Below are 22,498 nucleotides of genomic sequence, written 5' to 3'. Positions count from 1 at the left end.
TTTGAATTTCTACGAGGACCCTAGGCCTTTTGCAGTTTAAACCTTTATTTACTTCTCTTTCTTTTTTTCTCCCTGAACTTTACAGGAAGGCAAAACCAAAGCACATTCATATGTGAATTCTGAGAGGCTGAAAGATCTTTTTGCAGCAGTTCAGTTTATTTGGTTGCACTTGGGAAGCAAGTCAAGGTAAATGTTCATCATATGTTCTAAAAGGAATGGCTTTTTTCTTCCTAGTTTATAGGAGAAATAATATTTTTATAACAGGGGTGGACAACAAAATCATGTGCTGTTTCTACCTTCTGCACATGTTTAAAGAAAGCTCTGTCGAGAAGCATATGGAGGTCTGGTACTTCTTCCTCTTCCTCCTTCCATGGAATTAAAAGCCAGTAATGACAGTTTACAGGAGCCTTTGTGTACTGCGTCATTCCCATGTGGATGATAAAGGGATGCAGGGCAGGAGGTGATGATTCCCAGTGCACACCTTTTGGGTGTGTTGGGCTGCTCATATTGGAAACACGCAGTTCTCTCACCACACCTTAAAGATCTGTTTTTTAATGGCTCTTAGGAAATGCTGCTGCTTGAGTAGGACATGCAGCCAAAACTGAAGGAGTGCTTGTGGTTTCTTCGAGCAAGGCAGAAGAGTACACAAGATGAAAATCACCTTTATGTGCTTAGAACCTTTACTGCTCTGTATGGTCCATCCTTGATCACCCTTCCATTTAATTAATTGGTCACAACAGATAAGCAAAACGGTTGTGACTAAAATACTTTCATTTGTTATTCTTTTGCCTTTCAAATTGCAAAGGAAACTTTTATAAATGTTCCTGTAATGTTTTTTTTTTTCCTTGAAATAATATTTTTCTGTTATGTTTTGATCTCAGAAAAGCAGGCAGGGGCTGTTTAATTTCTGGGTTTAATTTTAGTAATTTAATTTCAAATAAGGATAACCATACAAAATTCTGGCACTCAGAGGTATCTTTTAAATCTTCTCCTGGAATTGTCCTTTCTTTGGAGGTGGCAGTCATCATGGATAGTGCTCTGAGAAAACTGAACCAGTAACTAAAACTCCTCCTGTATTTACCTCTGCTGTAAGACACACAGTTAATTAGGGATGGGGAGTTATCCCTGCTGCTTCTCTCATGATGAGGAATTCATTCATCTGCATCTCTTAGCCATTTATCTATAATTCACTGTTCTATCAAGTGCTACATACTGTTGCACTGAAGATGCTTGTAATTAGTGAGGTTTTTAATCTGTCAGCTGTAACCACTCAAATGGGTTTTGTATATTGAAACTGCAATCAGATCACACTCTTAGGTCCTGAGGAAAAGCTGAATAGCAAAGTATTTTGGGTCCTTTTAAGTCCCATTCCCATGGTGATGGGTGTGGCATAATAACCTAGATTAGATTTTATTAAAATGAATGAGTAATAAAATCTGTAATGAGGTGGGTATAGCATGAGCAGGCATCACTCAAATTTTCCCACAGATTCCTGTGGCATAGTCGTCGTGTTTATTTACAGCACTTGGAACACCAAAAATATTTTAAAATGCTCATGCATGTCTAAAAAATCAAATCTCTGCAAAATATTCTGGGTATCAGTCAGGTGGGAAGTTGTGTCTTAAAAAGATCTGAATTTCTGACTCCTAAATTTTTATAACTCAATTCACAGCGTTCAAAACGTCAAGAAAAGAGAAATAGCTGAGATTCTAGAAGATATCTGAAAGACATGGTAGCTGCTAAAAATAATTATTTCACTGCAAGCTCTGTAAGGCAGCATAGCTGGGGAAAAAAAAAAAAAACAAAAAAAACGAAGAGGAGGAAAAAGCTCCAATATAATTAAAGCATTTCAAATGCCTTGGTAGTTGCCATGGAACCCCGTAGCACCTTCATTCTGTGCCATGGCTGTGCTGCCCCTGGGAAGTGAATGCCACTGAAGATTGATGCTGTTCCTAAGAATACAGTGCAGAATCATTGCTACATTTTGGGGGGTGGGAGGGAATGAGTCAGAGGGAGGAATTGGTCGTGATTCCTGGAGTAGCTTGAAAACAGGATGGATTTAATAACGTGGTAATTACTGCGTGGCAATTGGACACTTCCTAGACTTCAGTTAAGTACAGCAGCAGAGATGTTACATAAGGTTTTTTACAACGTGTGTTTAGTTGTCACCCATGACTGAATAAACAGTTATTTACCCTTCCTTTAGAATTCATCACTCAGTAGGAACAAAATCCTTCTGCTTTGCTTCGCCGTAGGTGAGAATTCAGCTTTTATTGGTATTTACATAAGTGCTGGAATGATTTGCATCTTTATTAATAGACTGGTTTCTCAGTTATCAGGGAAATGAAGCACTCATCAAAATGAACATCATTGTTAATTTAAGTATCTTGTTAAAACCAGAATGCAGAAAGGATTCTTTTTAAATTTATTTAAATACAGTTCTCTGTTGTTTTTCCCATGTTGGGTAGAACAAATAATGTAAAATTAGATGAAAGCTTGTCTTGTGTAGCTCACCAAATAACATGGGTTTGGAGAGCTTTTTCTTTTATTGCTGCTGGGTAGTCTGGCTGACCTGGGGAAGGGAACCAGTAAGTACATTAGCAGTGAAAAGACTTCTTGCAGCCTTTACAGAAAATAAACTACAGAAAATAGTAGTGCAAGTGCTGGGATTTTTGAAGCAGCACTTCTGAGATTTAAAAAAAAAGCAATTAGCTGCCTTTTCTGTAGCAGATGTGACCATCAGTTCTGTATAGGAATTGCCAGATGTGCATATTGAAGAGATCATTCAGATGGAAAAAAAATCTGTACTCAAATTCTTCATACTTGGGTGAATACATCCCATTGAATAGAAAAATTGATCTCTTCAGTCAGGAGATCCTTACATTCAGTTCTTAAAGGACAACATTTTAGCTCTTTAGAAAGCTTCAGCAACCTTGGACCCTTCACAAATCTGAGAAGGGGGAGAAACAACTGCAACTGGTGTTCCCACATTATTGAGAACAATTTTAATTCTAAAGCGAGTCTTATGCTTGTGGCCAGGATGCCAGTAGTTATGTCAGCATCCTGAATTTCCCTGGAGCATCCAGCAATTCCTGTTTTTGTGGAGTTATGAAAATGCCTATATATTATTTGTTGACTGATCTGATCAGAAAACAGAGCCACCAGGACTGGAATCAAAGATACTCTGGCTTTCAATCATATGTAATCCTTTATAGGAGTGTGGTTTATAGTACCAGGATCTTTTATTACAATGATTCCTGCAAATTGGCTGTGCTCTACTGGTGCAGACTGGTTCAAAGGGGCTGTCAACCATTTCCATCTGGGATGAACTGAAGTTACAGTTGCTGCAAGGCTACTTTTTCATGGTATGAAGTCAATTCTGGTCAAAGGATGGATAACAAACTCTTTTTTCCTACAGGACTATAGGATCTTGAAGCTGAATCTGTTCAGTAGGAAATTACTGGAAAAAACAGTGGCAAATTCCTTGATCTGTGTGACATTCTCAGTTCTTGCCTTAGTACAGGACATTTTTACTGTAGCTTTGCAAGGTAGTGAAACAAACTACTTACACCTTTAAACCATGTTTTATCCATTATTTCCCCACTGTTACTGACTGCTTCCACATTATGACAAGTTCTAAAATAACAGCAGAAAGTTGCAACTTCTAGTTTCCATCTTTAAGCTGATTTGTAGTTGCTGTACTCTGTCCTAGATGCATCAGTCTTGGTATTGCTTATACAGTTATAATGCTGTGCACTGAACTGCAAGCATTTGAGATGAACTTATGTGGTGGCAAATTAACTGAGAGACAAAACATCAAATTAATGATGGGGAATGATAGATACACTTAGAGAAAAACCCGTTCTACATTAGCATGAGATCAATACAGAAAGCTCAACTCTGCCCCTCCACAAAGAAACACAAAGGTTCACCATGGTGCTCTTAAGCCAGCAGACATTTTGGGCAAGTATTCTGTAAAGTTAGTACAACTCTCCAGTTTCTACTCTTAATTTTTGTGTTAGGGGTTATTTCCACAGCTAGGGGCTGCAGGCTAATTTTTTTAAAAAGCAGTCCTTTGCCAGTTCTGCACTTCTAAATACAACCCAATGTTTAAATCCTGAAGTCCTTATTCAGCAAAACTTTTATCAAATTTTGCACGGAGAAAGAGGGGTGGCTGTTCGTGGATTCGAGTATCTGTTTCACCATCTAATGGCCGTGGCAAGAGATTGTGTTTAACGTTTAGGAAGTGAAATTCAAACAAACATTGCTAAATGCTGATGTAGTTGAAACCTATTATTTGGGGGAGTGCATCACACCATTTTGTGCTTTACCGTGCTGGATTAATGCCAAAGAACGAAGCCAAAATGAAACACAAATTGCAATCAGTCCCCAGCAATGGAACTGCTTTCTCATCACCCTTTTGTTCGAATGGCATCATGCAGAAACCAAACAAGCTATGAGACTGCAAACTGAGGTTTGCTTTGTGAGGAATTCAGCAGTGATGGGCCAGCTCTGGCTGGGCTCGCCTGCCTGTTTATAAGACGGGAAGAAGTGAAGCAGAGCTGTTTGATTTAGTCTTGAAAATCGGTATTAAATTGGTGATGATGGCGTTGGAGCTGCTGCTCCAGCTGTTTAAACTTTAGCAGTGGGATAACGCCAGCTTCCAATGTGTTGCTTCACAAACACAATGAAAATAAAAATATTCAGTACTTTGGGATGATAAATTTCTGCATGAGAAATTTCTGGGCACCAGGACAAAAGGAAAATGGAGCGAAGCAGCAGACAGTGAAGTTATTCACCCACTAGAGCGATGTGCTTCACACCTCCCCGTCTGTGCCCACCCTCTCCCCCTCCCACCCAGCCGGGCTCTGCCGCAGCGACGGCTCCGGGACCACCGGGCGCGGCGGGGTCACCCCGAGCCGGGGCAGAGCCGCTCCCTCCCGCGAGCTGCGGCTGCCGCGGGGCGAACAAAGCGGGGGGCGGACAAAGGGAGAGGAGGGGGCGCGCGGAGCTCGGGGGCACCGCCGGTGCCGCTGGTGCAGTCCCCGCCCCGGCGGGCGCAGACGTTGTGCCCGCCCCGCTCCGCCTCCTGCGAGCCGGGGCGGCGCCGCTGCAGAGGGGGAGCGGGAGCAGGAACAGGAGCGGGAGCAGCAGCCGGAGAAGGCGGCCGGAGCTGCGCTGGCCGCGGGGCCGGTGAGGCGGCGGATCCGGGGGGGCGGGGGGGGCCGCCCTGGGGAGCGCGCGGAGCGGCGGCGGCGCCTGAGGGCGGGGGGAGCCGCGGCCGCCGCCTCCCGCCTCGGGGCCTCCGCGCTTCCCGTCCGGGCGCCGCGCTGGGCGGGTCTGAGGGCGCGGGGGTCGGCGCCGAGGGGCCGTCAGGGGCAGCGGTGGGGCCGTCAGGGGCAGCGGCGCCGGCGGGCCGGGCCCCGGCGCTGAGGGCTGTTAGCGGCCGCCGCACGTGCTGCCTGCGCCGCCCCGCAGCGGCTGCTCCGGCGGCGGCCCGGCCGAGCCCCGGCGGGACGGGGCGCTGCGGACGCGGGGCGGCCTCGTCTCCCTCAGCCCCCGGGGTGGTTGTCCGGAGCGGGGACACGAGGGGTGGATCGCTGCTTCAGATCGAGTCTCGCCCTGGGAAGCTGCGGTGCTGTGCTGGGTTACCGGTGGCTTGAGCGAGTGATTCTGAGGGAAGAGATCTGCATATTCCTTATATTCCTTGGTAAGTGCTGACCTGCAATTCCCAGCATCCTGCACTTACATACGGATATTTTACTAATAATCTACCTTGGCATTTTTGGTTTTGGTTTTTTTTATGGCCGCTCCCCATCCTCGCGTTGTTATAAAAGCTGCTGGTTTCCAGGTGAGCTGCTCTTGCAGCCCCTCAGGTGGCTCAGGAGAGTTTGCTGCCATGTTCTAGCCCGTGTCAGAGCTGCGGGATTCCCTGGCACAGGCGCTGCTCCAGGCCCCTCCTGTTCCCGCTATAGTGCTGTACCTCAGGCGATGCAGTGCTCCCTTTTCTATGCCATAGCTGTCATGGGGCACAAGGTAATTGGTGCTGTTGCTCACAGGGTAATGTGGCTCCTGCTGCATAAAAAATCAGGAGTTACTTTTCCCTTTCATCTTTGTTCTGATTCCGTGCTTTAAATAATTTTTGAAAATATAAACAAAAGCCGACACCAAAGAAATCTTCCAGAACAGAGCATGGGGAGGAAAACTTACTCTGTGATTGCATATGCTGATAATTAAAAATATGACTCTGAAATGAGGACTTGTTTCTCCCCACCCCTTCACTTACCCACTGTGCTGAATGGGCAGGGTTTTATAGAAGTTCACAGGTTGCTTTGAGATCTTTGAGCAGAAGGATTTTAAAACATGTGATACTTGTGTTGACACGTAGGAAGAAGAAAGAAAAAGAGGTATGAAAGAGGAAATGCCTTGATGCTGGCTGCTTTGCAAAGTATTTTATTGAAAGAACAGAAATATGCATTCTGAATGCAACGTAATTCTGAAACTAGCAGCGGCAGAGAGCCGTTTTCCTGAAGTGTGTGTCCGTGTGCACCTGCTGCAAGAGTAGGAAGATTGCAAAGTAGATACTGTGGAGGAAAAATAAACACCTTCCCTCCACCCACAGCAGCATTTCTTATTCTAAGGAAAGTTTAACTGTTCAGGTACAAAACTTCTTCATTTACATGCTGAAGATTATTAGTTCTTGGTGTAAAATGACAAGATTTCAGGATTCTCTTCCTGCCCAGTCCTTCTACACATGCTGGGAGATTTTCTCTTGGTGCTAGAGTGCACTACAGCTTTGTGTGTATTGAAGGGAGAGGGATGAGTTGGCTGAAGCAGAAAAGCTTGGAAATGTGACCTCAAATGTCCATATCTTTAGGGATCGAGAGGGAGATTTTATTTGGCAAAAAAAGAGTTTTATATAATTTGTATGGTTTCCCTTAAAGAGAAGATCTCAGCTTTCTAGGGAGGGCAGAACACCAGCTGTCTTGTATGCTCCTTCCAGATGGATTCTGTAGGGAATAGCAGCCTCTTTCCTCATGTGATTACACTGTAGAAAGGAGCAGAGCTCCTCTGCTGATTGCTACGACTTCCTAGAGCTCCTGAAGATGTCCTGTCTGACTTGCAGGTTGTATCTGTTTGCTGTCTTCTGACTGTGGATATCCAGGACAGCCTTTATTTACTCAGCTTGGGTAGATTGCATAATTCCTTTAGTGTTCCTCCCTTTATCCTTTTAGCCCTGTTAAAGTTTTTCTTGGGAGGGACTGAGAATATTTCAGAATAGATCCTCCTTAAAAAGAAATAGAGAGCTCTGCCTTGCCAATATGATTTTTCAGAACTGCTTTTCTTTCTCTTTCTAAAACACTCGGGTCAAATGTTAACTCTGTATGTTGAATGCAAGTTTTCTAATGTTTGAACATGACAACCATGAATGAATGCAGCTCTTGTTTAATCCTTTGGCATTCCTTAGGGACTACTGGCTCTGCTGGCACGTATAAAGAGTAACTCACTGGAATCCTTATTGGAGCGGCATGTTTGGAAATGCCTCAGATGGATGGTGTTTTGTTATTTAATGAAAGGCAATTATATACTGCATTAGCTGTAAGCTCAGCTGCCCTCAGCCCCATGCCAGTTTTCTGCTGGAGCAACCATTTCGTTGGTGTTGACCAGCAGAACTCCTTCAGCAGCTCCCTCGTGGTTTAAACACCTCCTGCTTGTGCAGGTGTCTGTCCTCCACATCCATTTGTTTTTGCAGAGTGATGCTGCACTCTGTGAGCATTACCCTCAGAAAGACCCATAAATCTTGTACTGGCTCCTGGCCCCCGAAAGGCTGTGAAGGATTTAGAAGATGTATCTAAGGACATGCTGTACAAATTTCTGCTTTAACACCCACCTAAGTTTTTCCACTTGGAATATCTCATTAATTATTTGTACAAACTCATAAGAATAGTACCATACATTCTTTGAATTTATAAGACACATCTTCACTCTACTGTTTCTAGAAGAACCACCATTAAAAGCCATTTGTTTCCCCTGATCTTTATAATCTTACTGTCTATATTTTTAGCTTATTATGAGGGGAAATTGCAAGGCAGAGAGAGAAACTCAGTATTGTATAGAATTAGTTTATTTGACACTCTCATTCTGCTGTGCTGCTTGGCAGCAGCATCCACTCAATCACAGCAATATTTATCTGAGTTCTGAATTTGTACTTGTCCTGAGCTCTCTGCCAGCCGTGCAGCAGTCATGGTGCTAATTTCAAAGGCTAAGAACATGGAGAGCTAAAAAGAGACAGCTGACTTGATGTTTTCACCCAGTGTGAAACAGTTACAGTTTCACCCAAGTCTATCAAAATTAAATCCTTACTATAAAAAGCAGCATCTTTGTTTCAGCTGCTTCAGTTGTAATTGTATTAGGGAGAAGCCTTTGTGCCTTTAAATGCTTTGGGGTTTGAGGCTGATGGGAGATGATATTTTCTTTCTCATAATTTCAATTGTAGTTCCTAAAAAACTTGATGCTCTACAATTCCAAAGTCATCATTTTATCGTGACTGATTGCACTTACTGGGATGGTTGAAGTGCATTATCATCAACAGAAGTCTGTGTGGACAGTCAAACAAATTGTTCTTTATCTTATTGAAATGGAGGTCTCTGGGGAAAGACAAGAATTTATTGGGAAAAACATAGGAAAACTAGTAAGTGATGATAATGGGCTTACCAGAAGAGGTGGCAATTAATTTACTTAGATGGAAACTTTCTCTACTCCTCAATCCTTGACTCCTTCTGTAGGGAATGATGTGCTGAGGAGGGAGGATCATGTGCTTTCTGATCTTTTAATAGACCAGAGCAGCAGTGTTTTTATAATCTGTGTTCAACTTGAAGTGTTAGAGTTTGCATCATATTAACAATTATCAGCTCTTCCTGATTAATTAAAGATAGGCAGAATCTTTTTAAAAAGACTGAACAGGCTGTGTTTGAAATAGCAATAGATTGAGAAAAAATTAGTCACAAATTGCTGGCTTGAAATAGTTTTTCAGTGCTACAGACATCCTCTCTCATTTGTACTTCATAAGAATATATTCATATTCAGCATGTTCAACAGTCTGTGTTTCAGTGTTTCCTTACTGAGGATCCTGAGGCATTTAGGAATCTGAATGAGCATAGCAAGTTCTAGAATGATCGAATGGGGGGACTTAAAAATGTCCTTGATGCAGAATTAAAATCCATAAGCAGAGTTGAAGCTTTGATGAATTACCTTCCTCATAGCAGTGCTGTAATATCTGACTGATGGTTTCAGGTCCTAAGCCTCTTACTATCTTTGATCTGATTCATCTTCTTCTTAGTACACTTTCTGAGTTATAGGAATTTGCCCCGCCTCTTCCCTTTCCCTGGCATGTTCTGGGAGAATCCTGTTTATACAATTTGCAGCTAATATCCTGTGCTTCTCAAGGTAGAAAAACAGCCTTGTATCTTATTTAGCAACTTAGCAATTCCCTAAAACCAATTTTCAGTGGATTTGGGTCTCATCATGGTTGCCTTCCTAATTAAATTAAGTTCAAGTTTTAGATTATCTCCAAACAAACCGGTTAACCTGCTGCTGTCAAATGTATTGATGGCAAATTCTTTGCTTCGGAAATCAGTTGTTCTAAAGGTACTGGGAGAAACTCAAGACTCTTTAAACACAAGTCTCTCTCCTCCTGGTTCACCTGCTTCTGTGAATCTTGTAGGAATATAATTTATTTTGATTAGAGATCTCCTGCCTTTTGTTTTATTTAGTTGAAATTACTCAGCAGGTTCAAAATCCAAGGAGAAATACAGATTTGTGTGCAGGCCTGGCTGATGTTGAAAGATGATTTTAAAGTCTTTGGTTCTGAATACCCTGGGATCTTCACTGAACTCATGTAGAGAACAGTTCCAGTCATCTCTGTGATACAGAAATACAGCTTCTGTTATTGATTTCAGTTAAGAAATAAATCTGAAGTTGCTGGTTGAGCTGTAGGTTCCCATGTCCATAACGAGGGACAGCATTGTGGGGCTTTGGGATTGATTCCCAAACATTCTTCCCCAGTCCCTCTCAGTGTACAAGACAGAGGGAGCATCTTTGAGATCTTAAGGAAACAGGGATTTTCTCTTTGGAGTGAAAAACCCAGGAGCTATTTCTGGGGATGTCCTTAGCCTGGGGTGCGATGGTTTGATGGTGGGATGAGTGATGACAAGGCTGAGTGTTTGTGTTACAGCCCTGGGTCTGCTCCGGAGATCTCTGTGTGGTTCTGTCTCACTGAGCACACACTGGTTGCCTCAGACTAAGGAATGTTTACCTAAACCAGTGCGCTGGAAAACAGCTGAAAGGTTTTTCAGGCCCTCTGCCACTGATAGTGTAGCTCTCTTTCAGTTTCTGTTGGGTTTTGCCACTCTTCGTTTCAGGTTGAGTTCATCACATCAGTGCCACTGTCAGAGGAGCTGTGTCATCCCAGTGGGCAAACTTCCCAAATTCCTGCAGGCTTTGGGCTCGTGTTATTATGGCAGCAAAAGCAAACCGTGTTTGGGTTAGACTAAAGCCCTACTAAAACTTGCATGCAGCTGTAATTTCCTGGAGTTATCCTGGTAGCAACTGTGAAGGCACTTCAGAAAAGCAAGAATTGCTTTTGTTCTGTTGATTTACTAGTTATGCCTGGTTAAATTAAGTAGAGATGCACTTCTTCAAGAGCCTGTCGCTAGTAAAATTCATATTTATGTTAAAAACACAATATAAGAAACTGTGGCTTTGAGGTTCCTGTACCTCTGGAATTCCTACAATGGTTATGTTGGATTGGGCTGGAATGAGCTGAAGTGGAATGTCATAAGGATCCTGTGTAAGTTATGAGACCTTGTTTATTTTGTTACTAAATTTTTATTTCCCGTACCAGTACCTGCAAACAACAGATTTGAAAGGTCTGGATTTCTTTCATTATTTTCTACCTGATCAGATGAGTTTTAAGTGCAATTTTTTTTCTGCCTTTAAAGGTGATGTACAAAACACTGGTTTGATAGGCACCTGCTAGCCCTCTTGTTTTGATCTTGGCACTAAGCAGAGCATAGTAACCCAAATAAATATGTTTTCATGGCACTTGGCATAACAAATATTGAATTAAATAATGTCTTTTCTTCTAGTAGTGATGTGTCTGAATGCTGTATTCAGATCATCACATTACTTGATTAATTGACATAAAAATCAGTGGTTTCTGGAAGACAAAATGAAACTGAAGTCGTGTTTTTAAATGCTCCCTTTCTCTAATTGCTGTGTGTTGAATGAGTAATCAAATATTGACTTCCAAATGCCAACTCTTATCCTATTGAAATCTTAAATTCTTAATTCTGTTTGTTTTCTGTTTTATATATAAATTCTTTCTTAAATTTTGTTAGTTTCAATGTGACCAATACCCGAAGATGCCTCTAGTTCCACAGTCTAATCACTGAGCAGTGCAGTTAAATTCTTGAGCAATGTTCAGATGCTCAGTTTGGTTTAACAGTGGCCTCTGCAGGGTTACATCAGGACCACCATAATTTGCTGTTTGTGCCTTGCTTTGTTAACAAATGCCTACGGTGCTTTCTGGTGTTTCAGTCTGAACTTGCTGCCCATTCAATAAATGCATCAGAGCTGACAAAACACATGAAATTTGCAGTAAAGTCAGGAGCATGAGGGTCAGAGAGAAGTTCATTTGCCTTTTCACTGTCTGGCTTCAGTGGATCAATGCACAGAGACCTAGATGTGAGTTCATTGCTCTAGAATAGTTGTATTTAAGCAGTGAGTGGCCAGGAACACCAAGTGTGCTGTATCACTCCAGAGAAGCTCTGTAAAGTGAATGCATGAGGGCTTCCAAATCCATCCTTCTGGTTTAGCAACTTGTAGTTGTACAGGACTGGCTGTGAAGCTGAGTGAGACATTAACAATGGATATTGTGTGCTCTGGAATATTTCATTGTAAACGTAATGCATCACTTGCCAAGTGGTGATTCAGACTTTTTGGGTGCCCAGTAAGAAATATCTCCTGTAGAGTAGACCCAGATTGCAGCAGAGGAAGGAGTCAGGATTAGGAAGATTTTTGTTCCAGGATTCAGCTTCTCTTGTGCCCCCTCATCCAGAATTGTTCCTGTAAGGATGCTGGTGGGCATGTTCCAGTCTGGTCAGTTTGTGCACCTGCTGTGCATGAATTACTCCCCTCAGAATCTTCCAGAAGTTTGACTCTGATCTGGCTCATTCTTGCACACAGAGAAATGTTCTCCAAGAGGTAGCAAGCAGCAAAGAGCAGTGCAAGGAGAAGGCACTGATTTTCTTTAAAGCCGAAATGGGGTTGTATTTTTAAATCAGGTATGAATTTCAAAAGCTTATAAATTTAACTAAAAGCATTAAGTACTTTTGTAAGTATATATACACTCATTTTTTACAGGAGTGTAATAACAGGAGACTGCAAATACAACTTTTGGAGCTGCAGGAATTAGATCTGAGTCATACAGAACATGTTTATATGCTTCAGTTTTAAGACTGCAGCAATTTTAGGAGTTGTGTTCATAAGTGTGTAGGGTCAGAGCTTTTGGAATCACTCATGGACTTGGAGGGGAAATCTTTCCAGGTTCAAAATTCCAAGTTACTTTCTCTAAACTCCAGGTATTTGAGGAATGATTCATGAGCTCCCTCAAGCTTGGCAGCAGCAGTTGAACAATGAGTATGAAACAGGTATTTAAGAAATGCTGTTCAGGCAGAGATTTCAAGCAGCACTTCCTGTGCTGAGTTTGTTTTTCTCTCAGGAAGGCGAAGTTACTGCATCATGGTGGTCTTTGGAATATGTTTTCCATTTGGCTTTTCTGCAGAAGGATTTTCTGCTTTATTTTGGTCGTGTTACCTTTTCCTCGTGGTATGGGAATTTGTTTTCTAGGTGCTTATTACTGACTGCCACAGGGGTTGCATGTGAGGGTCACTGTGAGATTTTTCAGCAGTTATCTATTCTACAACCCCCTTTTAGAATATTTACTGTTCATCTTTTAGTTTGACTGTTTATATGTGTTTTGCAAAGCACCTCTATGCTCCGCACAATTAACAAATCCAGTGGTCTCTTTTTGAGCTTAGAAATGCATTGGCATTGCAAGGCATTTTCCTACAATATTTAGTCTGTTAATGGTGTTAACTAAGTTTAATATTAATCTTTTTAATTGGAAATGTTTTGAAGAACTAGGAAAAGCTGGACTTAATTATCTTAGAGGTCTTTTCCAACCTAAACTGTTCTGTGGTTCCACTGGTATTCCTAAATTCTTGTTGTGACTACAGGGTTAAGTAGAGTGAGCTGACTTTTCTCCCTGTGTTCTTATTTAATTTAGTTCTTTTTGGAGTACTATTTGTTGAAAATAGTCTTGAAAGGAGCATTGGACAGCTGCTTTCTTTTTATTACAGGAATTCCTTTTTTGACAGTTGGAAAATATTATGCTTTTAAATTCAGGGTTATGTGGCTACATTTTATTTATTTATTTTTAATACCAGCTTGCCAACAGAATTCATATCTATTATCACATTAGTAGGATTTATTTACTTAAACTAGTGGTTTCCAACTTGCTGCTTGATCCATGCAATACTCAGAGGTCTGTAAAAGGTAAATAAGAATAAGGATATCATTAATCAGTTGAAATTCATATTGTGTGTAGTCATATATTTCCAATAATGGCACAAGTGTAGAGCCTGTGTTTAAAATCTCTTTTTATGCTCAGTTTTGTTCCTTGTAGAACCTGCAGTAGAACACTTCAGTGGAATGTATTATCACAGGCTTTCCAGACCTTTCCTTAGGTTCCTGATAGTATATTTTGGGACACAGTAATATTTTTGCCTATTGGTTATAAGGATCCCTTTTCAGAAGAGCTGAGACAGGTTCAAGGGAAGAAGGAACAAATTGAGACAAGCAGTGAGCTGCTGTCTTTTATGAGAACTGAAATGAGATCATTGACATCTGGAGCCTGTTAGGATATGTTGGAGTGTGTCATGCTTAAAATCACTTGATGCAAATTTATGTGTTTTATGAGCTCCATTAGGCAATGCTACTACAAAGGCCCTGTCCCTAAGACCAAAAGTTGTGTTTTAACTGTTGCAGTGAGGCAGTCATTTATCAAAAAGTGTTGCCCATAATTTTAGCTTTTATTTTGTCTGAATTAAGCTACAGTTTCAGTAACTCTGAAACCAGGACATGAGGGATTGTGTTACTTCTGGCCTAGTTGAAGGCCTGTGCGTTGAGAAAAGCAAATGACACAGCAAATATATAACCCATGACTGTGGAGAGCAAGATTAAACTATGAATGAGTACCCTGAGCCAAGAAATGCAGTGGTGGAACATTCTAACTTTCTGTTGAGCAGAAGCTTCTTAACCATCTATTAATAAATAATTAACTGAAACTGGCAAAGTCTAATTTGGAGTGGTAGTATGGCGTGTGCTTTCTCTTGATACACCTGTCCTTGCACAATGTAGTTGCAGTGGTGCTGGAATGGTCTTTGGGGGCAAGAAAAGTGGTAATGTATGGAAAAGAATGGCAGAGTGCTGGGGAACAGTTCCAGCTTCCAGGCTTTAGGAGAATTCTTCCTTAAGGAGGACTCCCCTTGGTCCAAATTCCCATCAGTTTGGTCTTTGGGATTGACTGTGAACTAAAAAGGACTGAGCATGATGCTTCTCCTGTTGCTGTATTTGTACCAAATCCTCCTTTATTGTGTATAGTTTTTCTGTTTCATGGATTTTGATGGGTTGAGAAAAGTAAGGGAGGCGAGCATGGAAATTCTGGAATCAGAGAGGAGGGAATAGGGCCTGTACCTGAGGAAGGGAGCACATGTGTAAGAGACAAAAGAAGGCTTTTCAGGTACTTGGTGTGTAAGATCAAAGTGCAGTTTTAGAAGATTTCTAAAATGAAAGATAAGGAAATATGATGCAGACTCATAACTCTGCAGGCAGGTGGGTGACAAACCTCTGGCAACACTAGGAAAAAAAAAGGTTCAGAAATCTTCACGGCACTTCATCATTTTCATGGAGCAGAACTTAAATTGTTGGCAAACACAATTACATCCAAGGTGGTAATTCATGCTCGTTAAAATATAACATTATTGCAGACTTAGAAAATGCCTTGAATTTGGCATGGCAGATCTTGAAATAGCATGAGGAATGTTTCACTTTGGTGTTTAGGTTCACAAAGCAGTGAATTGATTTTTAGGAACACTGATTAATAATTCATAATACAGGAGGGATAAATCTTAGACTGGTAGATAAAGACAGGGTTGGTTTATTCTCCTTAGTTTTCCTTGCTGCAGCAGAGCTGTCTCTCCTTCTGCCAGGAATGTTTTACCTTTAACTGGGTGCTGAGCTCCCAGTTTGCACCCCTGGGCACTGGTTTGGGGAGGCTGCAGCTGCCCAACTTTCTGTCCTGACAGGTGCCAGAATGCTGAGTAAAGGGCAGGACTGAGACCTGCTTTGTAGTTCTTGTTTGACGTGTTCTGAGCAAACAGTTGAGCAAACTCGCTGTGTGCCCGTTTCCTTTTCCCCTTCAGGTTTTTGTTTAGGTGTGTGCTGCTCCTGTTTAAGTGGTGTAGCTGTTCTGGCAGTGCCTCATATAAAAGTCAGCACAAAGCCAAGCTGTGTTCACACAGAATAGTTTGTCCCTTTGAAGATGGGGGAGAGCAGTCGCCTTGAAGTTTGCCTTTGAATTCGTATTTGAGGTAAAAAAATACAGATTTTTCATTAGAGATGAAAAAGCATTTCTGAAGCTTTTGTAAGCAGAACGAAGATGCCTCCTGTGGCAAAACGCAGTTCCCTGAAAAGCTTCTAGCTGTCTTCCAAGTTCTATCCTAGCAACGTTGGGAAGAGTCCCTCCTCTTAGCTGGGGCACTGGTGGGGACTGCGAGCCAGCATATCTTGTGATCTGAGGTCACAGAAAGCTGAGGTGGCTCTTTGCTTTTCACTTGTCATCATGTAACTCTTAAACAATTTAAGCTTTTCAGTTCCAATCTCTTAGAAACCTTACTCCTTTTATCCTGAAATTCCTGACTGTCTTATTTTCTCTTGCTGTTATTGCTCTAGTCCGAAGTTGTTTTTGCTGGGATATTGCAACACTGGAAAAATGTGACTGAAAAGAGTTGTGTGTGTGCAGCAGTTAAATCTATGTGTAATGTTAGCTATGCTGTTAAGGGCTTTGTTTTTGTTTCTTAAAATAGCCTTTTAGTTTAAATCTCAAGACAAATACAGCAGCATTCAGCAAAGTGAGTTATTTTGATGATTTAGGTTTTAATAGGAAATGGCTTTCAGAAGATGGGGAATTGGAAATGCTGCTGGTTGCTACTGTAAAGCAGCTTTTATAGTGCATTTTATACACAGATTGTGTATATATAGAAATCCCTTCTGTAGGAGTTAACACTGATCTTTGTTCATATCTGATCTTTTCATATACAGGTTTATTCCAGAGCTGAAAAAGCTTGAACAATATATTTTATCCATGTTTGGAAAAAGATAGTTGCTACAGACGAGGAGGTTAACCACTGGTATTGCAAAAAGATGAGTATGTTAAAACCAAGTGGACTCAAGGCTCCTTCAAAGACCATCAAGCACGGGGGTACATTGCTGAAAACACCTACACCTGTTGCTGCTGGTAAGGAATAGTTAAATATCTTAATTATTCCCTTATTCATCTTCTGACAAAAAGTACTTTGAATGCTGTAGTATACACTATTTTTACTCTTTACACCAATGTATTTTTGCTTGTATCTCTGATTTTAAAAAATTAGATGTGCAACTTACAAAAAATCTAAAGGTTACTAATTGGAGATCAAGCAATTTTCTTCAAAGAAACCTTGTCGTGATAAAAATGCTTTGGTAGTTTTTGAAGTCAGACCTGTGATTTTTACAAGGTTTTTACCAAAACCTTCATTAAATGCATTCAGTGTCTCTGTCCTTAGATTTTGAATTATTTTTTCCCAGAGATGACAGTATTTGCACAGGAAAATTAGGAGTTGTGATCTTCCTTTTAGAAACGATGTTTTTCCAGATGTTTGTTACACTGAAACTAAGTAATGATGCTCTTTGGAATATTAATGTATTTGATTCCCATTGTTTCTCATTGTGCTTTGATTCAGCTCCAGCAGAAAAAGCAGCTCCCAGTGAGAAGACCTCAAGCACAGCCCCTGCAGATACACACGAGGAGTTTGTGGATGATTTCAGAGTTGGGGAGCGTGTTTGGGTCAATGGAAACAAACCTGGCTTCATCCAGTTCCTGGGAGAAACACAGTTTGCTCCGGGGCAGTGGGCAGGGATTGTCCTGGATGAACCCATTGGGAAGAACGATGGCTCGGTGGCTGGAGTTCGCTATTTCCAGTGTGAACCCCTGAGGGGAATATTCACAAGGCCATCCAAACTGACCAGGAAAGTGGTGACAGAGGACGAAGCCAACGGTACCCAGACAGCTCACGCTTCCAGAGCCACATCACCAACATCCACGTCAGCTGCTAGTGCAGTGTCCTCATCTGCTGCTGCACTTCCCCCTTCAGGAATTCCACAGAAAACTCCTCTTGCTGCTAAGGAACATGCAACTCCTTCTCAGATTAGCAATCTTTCCAAAACTGCCAGTGAATCTATATCAAATCTCTCAGAAGCTGGATCACTAAAGAAAGGAGAAAGGGAGCTCAAAATCGGAGATCGCGTTCTGGTAAGATTTCCCTGTCTTGCTTTTGATTGATTATTTGAAACTTCTGCTAATATTCAAAACTTTTCTGCTGTTTCCTTGGTCAAGATAATGTAAATTTATGCTCTAGCTTTCTTTGTCTGGTGTCTTCCGTAAGCAAGCTCTTTGCATGCTGTGGGAATATCTTGGCAGTACCAAGATAAAATGGTTATTTTGGCAGGTTTTAATCTATTATGTTTTTCCACTGTTTAAAACACAGCATTGTGTTTAACAACATATTTGTAGCTTATCTCTGTGTCTTCAAGAGCTCCAGTCATGCTAAATAAAAACCAAGAGTGTAAGATTTCCGTGCAGGTCTTCTGCCCTGTCCAGGGCCATGTCTTTAGAAAGCAAACAGTTCAATAATTGATTGTTCCTGAGTGGTGATAGGCAGGAACAGAAGCAGTCACATAATGCCACTGATCAGCCAGGAATTACGTGTGCTCTTGGGGATGTGCCACATTACTTGGCTGCCCTTCCTAAATTCAGACCCCTAAATGCTTCTGCCAGTGTATCATCTCACCTTTTTAAAAGGGAGCTGATTTGTTAGTTTTAATATTTTTTTAAAATAATTATCAGAAAACTGGTGGTATGTTGTGTGTTATATTCTAAATTTAAAGGCTATTTATGTAGCCTTCAAATATAGCTGGAATGATCCTTTTATGCCCACCAGATCTATGATCACTGTAGCAGAGACCTGATTTTAGGTTTGATTTACTCGAGTGCATCATTAAGCTGAAGATTTGTCTCACTCTTACTTTGATACAATCTCTTCTTATTTATGATATAATTTTAGAATTTCCATTGGGCAGTTGTGGATGTCCTGGCATAGAAACATTTCTGGGGTTAGTGTAAAGACATTGTATAGAAAAAAATCCCCTAGATTTTATTGTTTGTCCTGCATTGCCCCACCAGATAATAATTCTGCAGTGAATTAAACTGATATTTTAATTTAGTTCATTGTATTTTTAAAGGAAGAATTTGCCTCCTCTTTCTGTTTAAGGAGAGCTTAAAACACAGGGCCATGTTGAAGAAGGAGACAAAGGTGAAGTGAGGGCAGGGGTTGGCTGACAGCTGGATTTGGGCTGAGATGTGTTTTCTTGGAGTGCCAATGGAAACAAAGATTTGTGGTTTATCCCTGGCTATTTCTGTCAGAGACTAGAGCCCTGTTGTCCTCCAGACAACATCAGGGCTTTAACCACTTGTGTGCCTTTTTCTCAAGGACCTTTGTGAGCCCTCCTGGGATGTCCTCTTTGGGTGGGAGAATTCTCTGGTGCCTGTGAAGGCATCGCTCTGCCTTCCCTGTATCTAATTAGTGCAAATTGCAGAAGCAGCATATCCTAAGTGCCACAGTTTGATAATAATAAGGTCTCAAATTCTGTTTGTTAAGTAGGACAAGTTAAACTTAGTATTTCATCCTCTCTACTACCTCTGTTTGCCTTAAATCTTCCTCTTGAGTCATCAAATTGTAGTTTGAGGTTTTGGGGTAATTCCTAGCACAGTGTATTGGTGATGCATGACTATAATTTATATAGCAGTATAAGACACTCAGGAATATGAATGTTAAAGGGACAGGATCCTTGTTTAGTGGTTTTTAATCCTTTGGGATCCCATGCTAATTGGTTGTACTAGATCTCAGACTCTGCTGTCATGTCTAATAATAATTCAGATGTAAATATCTTTAGTGGCCAGGTTAGTTCAAATAATCCTAAGCTTGGCTGGATAATTGATTCATCTGTTAATATTTTTTCCCTGACACTGAACTCCTGTCCAGCACTGTGGACTGTAGAGTTGAGGTGTCACTGAGTAATTCTGGGAACTGTCCTCAAAGCCTACAACCAGCACCAACTGTTGGGAAAGACCTGCCTGTCACTTGTGTCACTTGCTCAGCCATTCCTGCTCCATCAGAGGGACAAATCCACCTGGCCTGCTCCATGTCTTTTGGCTTTTATTTATGCTCACAGCAGCCCCTTTTCAGTAATATGTTACACAAGAGGATGAAAGGCTGGGTGGAAGTTGTCAGTCCCACCTCAGCACAGAATTTCCCCTCTAAGTGACAATGTGGTGTCACAGCCCCGTGACGTGTTCCAGTCTGACCACACCATTGCAGGGCTGTAGAGGCTCAGTGCTGCAACATCCATCAGTTTTTGCAGCTTGGACCAACTGCTGTGGGAGTATTTTGTGAAGGTTTTTTGATGATTATGGACACGTGGGGAAAACAACTGCTGAGAACTACAGTGTGAGAACAGGGAGCCTCCAGCAGTGTAGAACTGAAGTTCAGAACAATGAATTCATGATAGACAAAAGCTCATTTGGGAGTCCTATTAAAGCAGCTAATTGGAAAATGATGTCCTAAAGGGCAGATTCATAGATGGGTAAGGCACAGCTCATCAGCCAAGATTACATTCCAGAATGGACATCAGATGGCCTCAACTTTATTGATCTTAGTGTGTGATCTCAGGGTGTGGAGTGTTGCACTGAAGTATTTCAATCTGTTAAATTTTTTTTCCTCTACTTGGATTCTAAAATGTCCTTAATGGGAGTTACCTTGAGTGGATCAGTTAAATTACTTTAAGTTTCTTTTTATTGTTGGTAACTTGCTGGTTTTGGATGACTTCAGCAAAAAAAGGCAAAATCTTACAGCTCTTTTTGTCTGCCCAGTCTGGATTAGCAAGGAACAAGAGGCCATTCCAACAGTGTTTACTAATTCACATCTCAACTTTTTGTGTTACACAGATGCAAATTGGGCACAAGTTTGAACCTGAAATGTTGGGTTCAATTTCAGGCTTTCCCAGCAGCTCAGCTTTGTTGGAATATTTTCCTGTTCCTACAGAGATGTTAATACTGCTCCTCTCCAGGAAAAGAAGCTGTAACTCCTCATGTTTGCTTCTGCATTGTCCCAGCAAACTGCTGCCTCAGTTGTGCTGAACCAGTGGTGCTGGCATGAGGTGGTTTGATTAAAGGCTGTTATGAGCAAAGAAGTCTTGAGGATTTGATTAAAGCTCCAGTGCATGGCCTGTATTGTTTTGTGTGGAGAGAAAAGATGCCTTAGGCTTATATTCTTATTCCTTTGATCTCTAGTTGTTTCACCAGTCTTTTGTACACTTAAAGTTAGAATTACCAAATACTACATGGTCCCATATTAGAGTCCTCCCAAACTTCTACAGAAGAACTGATATCTTCAAAATATAAAGAGTTAGTAATAAAGGAAGCTTCCAGTGAATGTATCCCTGATTTATTTGATTATGAGGACACGTACCCTATATAATCTTTCCTTAATTCAGATAACATTAGGAAGAATAGTGGTTACATACAGATTTGGGACACTTATTCAGAGTGAAAGAAAAGCAATTTCAGAGAAGTAAAAGAAAGAAAATTTCCAGAGAAAAAAAAACCAACAGAGAAAAGACATGCCAGGGAAAATAAATTCCACTGCAAAAACCAAGTAGAGCTGTGAGGTGATCACCTGTGTATTCTCAAAACCAGGCTTGCTCAGAGTATCTCATGTGAGGTTGTGCTGAACAGTGCTATAGATACAGAGATAAAAAGAGGCAAAACAAGCAGCCTTGCTTTTTCAGGGGGCAGAAAACCTCTTTTCCCAAAAGACCTTGTATATTAAAAAGACGTTGACATCAAAACAGAGAGTGCTTCAAGGTATTGGATATGTCAGCTGTGGGTGCCTGCAGAAAAATACTTACAACAATCAGCTACAACCTTTCCTGTTTTTTCCCCTCAATTTGAAGAAGACATTTCCAGGCCATTAAATTGAGTTGTAAACATCAGAAAAATAACTCATGGTAGACATCAATGCCCACAAGGGAAATATAATAATCGTGGAGAAATTCCCATTGTCCTGTTGTCTTAGAAGTTTTTCTTGAGATTCCAGAAGAGTCAAAGCAAATCAAAAGCAAATCAAACCGAGTGAATACACAAGTATTCACTGAAGTATTATAGCCCTAAATGGATGTTCTAGTGGAAAAGGACCTTTAGATTTCTGTCGTTTACTCCTCAAAGATGATTAATTGAAACAGCACCCTGTGCTCTGCTATCTTGGGAATCTCTGATGATAAATGTCTCCCTCAAATCCCAGTGTATCTGAGCCATATTCAGCAAGCTTATGCTTAATTTTCCTTTTGCTAACAAGAAATCAATGCTACCTCATGATAGTACGTGGAAATGTTGAAAATATAGGTAGAGAAGTTAGATATTTCAAAGAATTGTGGTTCATTATGTGTAATTTACTATTCAGATTTTCATTTGGTGCATTGATGTATCTCTTACTGGATAAAAATAGGGCTGAACCAAAGAAGAGTTATTAATGCAAAGAGTCATTCAAACAGCTCTGTATTAGGCATAATTTCCATTCTTAACATATGATGTATGTTCTGGAATGTGGATGTGATTTAGCAGTTAGAGAGAAAAGATTAACTCTGGACAGCCTGATCTTGTATTTGGGGATTCTGTAACACAGGAAAATTGATGTGGAAATCTGCACTTCCTTCACTGCCCTTGTCCAGCCTTTCTGGGCTTAAAGACACAGTGCCAGAACTGCAGTTGATTTTCCTGCTGAAAATCAGGTTCCAGCTTCAGCATTTGAACCTGCTATGAATAAGAATTCCTGTGCAAGAAGTGCCAGTGGAAGTGCTGTGCTCGGTGCTAAACCAGATGGGGAAAGAACAACAGAAAACCAATTCAGAAAACAAATTACTTTCAGGCTCAGCCAGTTTGGGTTTCCTGTTTGAGTTGTGGCCAGAGAACCTGTTTGCCCTGGTGTTGCACACTTAGGATTTC

The 22,498-nt window shown here is 41.2% G+C and overlaps 1 protein-coding gene across 10 annotated transcripts in view; it reads left to right on the top strand.

Moving 5' to 3' along the window:
* The first annotated feature begins 5,091 nt into the window (after positions 1-5,091).
* Positions 5,092-22,498, top strand: part of CLIP1 (CAP-Gly domain containing linker protein 1) — a 62,250-nt gene continuing 44,843 nt past the window's right edge. For 6 of the 10 annotated variants that reach the window (XR_011155511.1, XR_011155514.1, XR_011155512.1 and 3 more), the window contains exons 1-3: positions 5,092-5,193; positions 16,444-16,639; positions 17,124-17,692. Coding sequence is in view for 1 of the 10 variants with exons in the window: in XM_069031357.1 (XP_068887458.1) it covers positions 16,546-16,639; positions 17,124-17,692 (663 nt within the window). In the remaining 9 variants the exon portion in view is untranslated. Of the gene's footprint in view, positions 5,194-5,609; positions 5,711-15,695; positions 15,714-16,443; positions 16,640-17,123; positions 17,693-22,498 lie in introns of those variants that run through there. The other 4 variants (XR_011155516.1, XR_011155515.1, XR_011155509.1 and 1 more) reach the window with 3 other exon arrangements.

Source organism: Aphelocoma coerulescens, chromosome 15 (genome assembly GCF_041296385.1).
Source record: "Aphelocoma coerulescens isolate FSJ_1873_10779 chromosome 15, UR_Acoe_1.0, whole genome shotgun sequence".
NCBI lineage: Eukaryota > Metazoa > Chordata > Aves > Passeriformes > Corvidae > Aphelocoma > Aphelocoma coerulescens.
This window is presented reverse-complemented; position numbering and strand designations above follow the sequence as displayed.